The sequence below is a fragment of the Amphibalanus amphitrite genome, unplaced genomic scaffold (assembly GCF_019059575.1).
Source record: "Amphibalanus amphitrite isolate SeventyFive unplaced genomic scaffold, NRLGWU_Aamphi_draft 002534F_arrow, whole genome shotgun sequence".
Classification (NCBI taxonomy): Eukaryota; Metazoa; Arthropoda; class Thecostraca; order Balanomorpha; family Balanidae; genus Amphibalanus; species Amphibalanus amphitrite.
The window spans coordinates 26161-32160 of record NW_024883954.1 but is presented as its reverse complement, the minus strand read 5'-3'; the positions used below and the strand labels follow the sequence as shown (position 1 = coordinate 32160).

The following is a 6000-nucleotide window of genomic DNA, read 5'->3' as shown; positions in this document are numbered from 1 at the left end:
AGACAGAGAGACAGAGAGACAGAGAGACAGAGAGACAGAGAGACAGAGAGACAGAGAGACAAGGAAACAAAGAGACAAAGAGACAGAGAGAAAGGGAGACAGAGAGAAAGGGAGACAGAGACAGAAAGAAAAACTACTGACGTATTTCTTCTAGCAACTGACGTTTTCTTGGCTTGACTTAGTTGCAATATAATTCAGTATTAGATACTAATAGCTAGCGTTCCGATTACAGGAGCTGGTGATTTCGGAGCCGATCCAGTGGCCCCGCGGACAGCCTCCCATCGACGAGCCACCCTGTGGATTCAGAGGGGAGAACTGCATATGTGAGTTACTGGGACCGGTCCACAATCGTATTGCAATGACTGGACTGCAGTCCATGCATGCATATTGCATATTGCATAATGCATATTGCCCAATAGCAATGACGTAATGTACATATATTATCTAAATGCCACTATATCCTTTTATTGATGGGAGATCAATAGTGCTTTTAAAGTGCTTACTAGTGTTTACTGTAGTAATCCCATGGAGCTGCTTTGATTTTAGGGTACGCGGAGAAGACATGTAAATGTAAATGTAAAATGTCTAAAATTGTCCAGCTGTTGTATATATACTCGTATAATAAAGCGCAGCGTTATGCATAGTTCTGAAAAGTATGGAGAATTAAAGCCCCATACGAGTATACCTATGGATTACCGTTTCCAATGCAGTGGAAAATACCTAAACACTTAGGAACACAACACCATTAACCAACAACCAACCAACAACCAAGACTACCGCTATCGACACCACCACCGATCGACAGAGACAGTCCTGCAACCATTGCTCCTCCCAAGGATATATTGAATTAGGCTTCCCCTGTGGCTTGTGCCTTGTAGGTACACTGACTCATGTGCATGTTTCACAGCCTACACGAAGGAGATAGCCTGTGGAATTGTTGGAGGTGTGGTGCTAGTTATCATCATCATTGGACTGGTGTTCTATAGGTAAGTTAATCTTTTTATATTTTTATCATACCGAAATATTTAGCGTGATGTTCCAGCACAACTTAGCCTGCTTTTTCATAAATTTCAAGCAAATTATAAATGATAAAATAGTAGCGAATCGTTCAACTAAGCCGGTAGTGCTACTGCTCTATCCACGATATGCTGGAACTATTTCCCTTATGACTTACTGCTGTAAAATTGTATGTTTTTCTTGAAATATCCTAACGCTTACGGCAGAAGATATTTCATGCTGTAAGACAATAACAGCCCCGCGTAACCGATGGGCCTGTTTTTCACCGACGTGATGACCCGAAACGAAAACAACCGAATTACAGCATGCATTAATTTTGTGCTGACGCTTAGTAAGTTCAGAGAAACAGTTTATTGCTGCTCTGGTTTGCGCTTTGTGGCTTGGATTTATTTTACGTGCGTATCTACGCACGCACTGAGCAGTTGTTTTGCGATGTGCATCATTTGGAATATCGCTGTATTTGAGATAAGCTGGCGTATTTATAAACGACAACGTAGTACCGTAAAACCTATGTATGAAATGTATAAATAAATGGAAATATTTCACCCCTTGCCGAAATAACGTCAAATGGCCTGATCGGTCGAGCACCATGTAGTGAACATACACAATTATGTTATGATCTCTGCATACGATAGATGGTGTTGCTATGAACTCAATATTACGTACACTTACTTACGTTCACTTACATATCTCTGTTTGCTGATGAAAGCTGAAATGACCTGCCTGTTGTTTCAGAAACTGGCAGTACGAACAAGAGCTTGACAGCTTGCTATGGAAAATCGACTACAAAGAGATTCAGATGCATGACGAAAACGAGGAAGTCAGACCCGCTGTCGTTACAGATAGCTTCTCATCCAGGGTGAGTAGATAGTAGAGATGCCACAAATTTGTAATTTCATTACCCGCCCCGCCCCGCAGCTACCCCTTGCCCAACCACAACTACCCGCGAGCTGATTTTGGCTGAGCCGAACCCGCAAAAAACCCGCAATTTTAAAAACCTGTTTTTGCAAGGAAAAATACAGCTGGGTAAATGCTAGAGCTATATAAACCTTACTTGCATCATTGCTGTTCAGAAAAAGACAGCCAAACAAATAGTAAGGACTTGAAATTGCTATGCTAAGTCCTCAGGAAGTGCACACTGGATAGTGGAAAATGAATATTGCATCAATACATTTGAAATTCCTTATTGAAAAGAGTTCAATAAAATCTTTCTCTCACCAAAGACTGGGATTTTGATGATCCTTCAGCATTGGCTGAGGATCAAAATTTCACTATGGCTCCCTCTCAATGTTAGGCTTCTGGAATGATATTGTTATCAAAATGAATGTTGATATGATAAGATATGCGATTTTCAGATAATGATGATGAATATGGTATTGTTAACCTGAGCAAATGCACTTGGCATAGTGTTTTACATCTAAAAAATAAAAAATAAAATTTATAGGTTCTAAGGTCTGACCGCCAAATACCCGCAACACGACAAGTTTTGCTTCTCGAACCCGCCAAAAACCCTGCGGGTTTTGAAAACCCGCAGAAAGCGGGTTCGCGGGTTCAAAAGTGGCATCTCTACTAGATAGGTTTTGTTTGTCTTCCTCAGAGTGGCTGAAACTTGACAAGAATAGGTTAGGCCAACGATTTTCGGAGATCCATAATCGAACCGACGTCCTCGTGCAAACGCCCCGCACACTTGAAAATCAAACACCTCACCGACAACTTTCTTTTACGGTCTAGAGGATAATAACAACAAAAATATATATTGTATATTCATGTTTGTGTTTACGTCTATTTCGGGCCTTTATACGCTATATATAATTAAGAGGTATAGGTTATTTTTTCTAATGTCTTACTAACAAAAAGTTTTGTATATCAAGGGCTGACGCTAAGCTAGTCTTCGTCGAGCTATGAATATGTAGGCACCTTAAACCCATTACAAAATTCCACCTATCTGATTTTGGTCACCGCAAAATAATGAAAGGAAAAACAGTAGAACTCGACACTACATAATGGATAGCGAGTTGGACGCTGCTGCGTGGTCGATGCCTAGCCGCTGAAATTGCCGGCAAAATGCTGGATAAATTGTACAAAAAGCAACAAGAACAGAACAAACGGATGGTTAGCTTGCCGCAATCATTTGTGTTTCGTTGTTGCTACTGGCAACCATGTCGAAGAATCGATGTCAATTGTGTTTATAATGAGTCGTTTCAGTACTTTCGTTTTTCAAAGTGATGTGTAATGTTGGGCTGTGCTGAGTGATGGCATATTTTCAAAAAGTTCAGCTTGTAGTACGCCTTAAACATTGCTGAACTTTTGTTGTTACTCAATCTACACCTTTTTTCCTTCAGTTTGAAAAAGTTGTAGCTCAATTTGAAAAAGATGTAATTCAATTTGAAAAAGGTGAACTTCAATTTGAAAAAGATAAATTTCATTTTGAAATGAAATAAATTCAAGTTGAAAAAGATTAAATTCAATTTGAAATAGATAAAGTTCAATTTGAAAAGAAAACATGTTGAGTACCTAACTTAGTAGGGGACGGTGCCCAAATTGTGCCATGCTTAGCTTAACCCTAGAACGCCTAGGGGGGGGGGTTGTATCAACCCCCCCCCCCCCCTGAGGTTTTTTCGAAGTGCACGCTAAACGGCTTGTCGTAGCGGGCTGAAATTTTCAATACCCTCTGGGGCAACCTTTGCGCATCTTTTGCCGAAAAAATTGATCGGGTCATGTCAGGTCACGGAGTTTTGACGTCATAAGAGGTACAGCCTCCGGCCGGATTTTCACAAACTGAGTGCCAACGCCCGAGGTTTCCTGCCGGTGGTACGGACATCGGTTGATGGATCGTGATGAAACTTCCCATGCATGTTGGGGCAAGTATTGGCTATCATGTGGTATAAGAAATTTGACCGGGTCAGGTCAGGTCACGGAGCTATGACGTCACAAGAGGAACAGCGTCCGGTACTATTTTTGAAAAGCGCCCGAACCACTATTTTGCTAATTCTTGTCACCTCAATGGGAATATGCAGCAATATTAGCTTCTATAGGGAGCAAATGGACCTCCCAAATCCAAAAATACAATCAGATTTCAAAAATTTAAATTTTGATTTTTCGAATTTCTGCCGCCGACTGTGACCTTGCCGACTTCCGGCGCTCCCAACGCGCCATTTTTTGAGCTAGGGAAACGAAATACATACCAAACGATAGAGAATTGATCAAGAAACACGATAGTGAAGGTTTCAAGTCGATATCTCCCACCGTTTTGCCGCAATCGCCGCCGAAAGTTGAAAAAAATCTATTTTTCCGAAAATTTGACCTTTGACCGGTCAAAAGTAGGTCAAATGTTGACCTAGGACCAAAAAATATACCACCAATCGCGAGATCTCGTTGAGAACAATCCGTTGGTTTTTTCCGCTAAGCTCTACGACCTTCCGTTTCGAAACGCCAGGGGGGGGGGGTCGTAACAACCCCCCCCCCCCCTGGTCGTTCGTGTTATGAGAAATGGCCTGGTCGTGCGAGGGTTAATGAACTATTTCTCGTAAAGGGATGGGTGGAGAGCTGGTTAACGTCTTCTAATTCGTAATTTGATAAATTTGCTATGAAAATGCCCTTACCACACTTCTTAAATCAGCCGCGAATTTTATATTGAATTTCTAGTAAACCCTTGCAAAAGGCGCAATTAGGGCACCCCTGCCCTAAAATCGCCAGACATTGCCCCATTTGCGCCACCATCTAAAGATCTCTCTCAAAAGCAGATTTTGAATCTAAGTCACCTCAAAAGTTATTACAGACGATTTCCGCATCCATAAATTAACCCGCGCCCTGCTGGGGGGGGGGGGGGTGTTTGAACACCCCCCCCTTGTGGTTTTTCGCGAATATCTCAAAAACGGCGGCGCTCCCGCCGCCGTTTTTGGTACACCTTATCATACATCAATTCTACACATGTTGTGAAAATTTCAGACCAAGGTCATTCAAGGTCAGGTCACCAGGTCACTTGAAGTGACCTCACCTCATAAAAACTTTCAATGTCTGTCATAGCTACACCGAGTGACCGATCGCTTTGAAACTTTCAGCGATTGCTAAGAGCAATAGCATGTACAAAATGTATATCTCAGAATTTTGATATCGATGACCTAAGGTCAGGTCAATTTTGCGACCTCCCCATTATAAGTCAATGGGAGAAAATTGAAATGCGCCTCTTTTGGACGAAAGACATTATAAACACTCCCAAACACCGAATTACAAGTGGTTTAGACACACTGAACATGAAAATGGTGTCCGTGACCCCTGTTTATGCCCTGAGGTCATCTTAGGTCACGAATGGTATCTAACAGTTTTTCTCAAATAACTTTTGATAGAGGCATGCTAGAGCGATGAAAACGCCTTAGATGTGTTCAGCTCGACGATACGGATCGACTGATATGCAACATGACCCTTTCCGGTCAGGTCATGACCTTGACCTGAGGTCAAATTTTCAAGTTGACCTTTCAAGGTCAAGTTATAGTTCATTCGATGCGTCTTGACGAGAGGAACACGATGCCGGTAAAAGTAAGCTCGTACAAGGCTTGGGTCAAAAGTTATTGCAGAAAAACTGTTTCCGAAAAAAAACGGCTATTTTTGCAGTTTTTGCCCCCTGCAGGCAAAACCGTTGACGTTAGGTCAAATCTGAGAGAATTACTCAGAAAGGGCGTTAATAGGGCTATCGAATGCGCTTTTCCGCGGCGCTGTAGCTCTATTGGTTCCCGAGTTATGCGTTGGCTTCTTGGAAATTTTCGCCATTCGACCTGGAAATCGGCGAAATTTTGCCTTCAATGACCTCTGGTGACCTGACCTTTGACCTGACCAAAAAATTGACCGAAGTGATTTCGTCATTATTTTTGACGCTCTTTCGAACGCCGCCTTCCGCGTATCGCTACGTGGCCCAGGAGCCGAGTTAGAAGGGGGGGTGTTCAAACACCCCCCCCCCCCCCCAGCAGGGCGTGGAAATCCAGGACC

General features: G+C 42.4%; 1 protein-coding gene across 1 annotated transcript in view; it reads left to right on the top strand.

Annotated features, from left to right (window-relative positions):
- Positions 1-232: 232 nt before the first annotated feature.
- Positions 233-6000, top strand: part of LOC122377117 (speract receptor-like) — a gene marked incomplete at its 5' end in the record, with an annotated part of 28497 nt that continues 22729 nt past the window's right edge. The window contains 3 exons of the mRNA XM_043357082.1: positions 233-323; positions 908-986; positions 1753-1876. Coding sequence (XP_043213017.1) covers positions 233-323; positions 908-986; positions 1753-1876 — 294 coding nt within the window. The remainder of the gene's footprint in view (positions 324-907; positions 987-1752; positions 1877-6000) is intronic.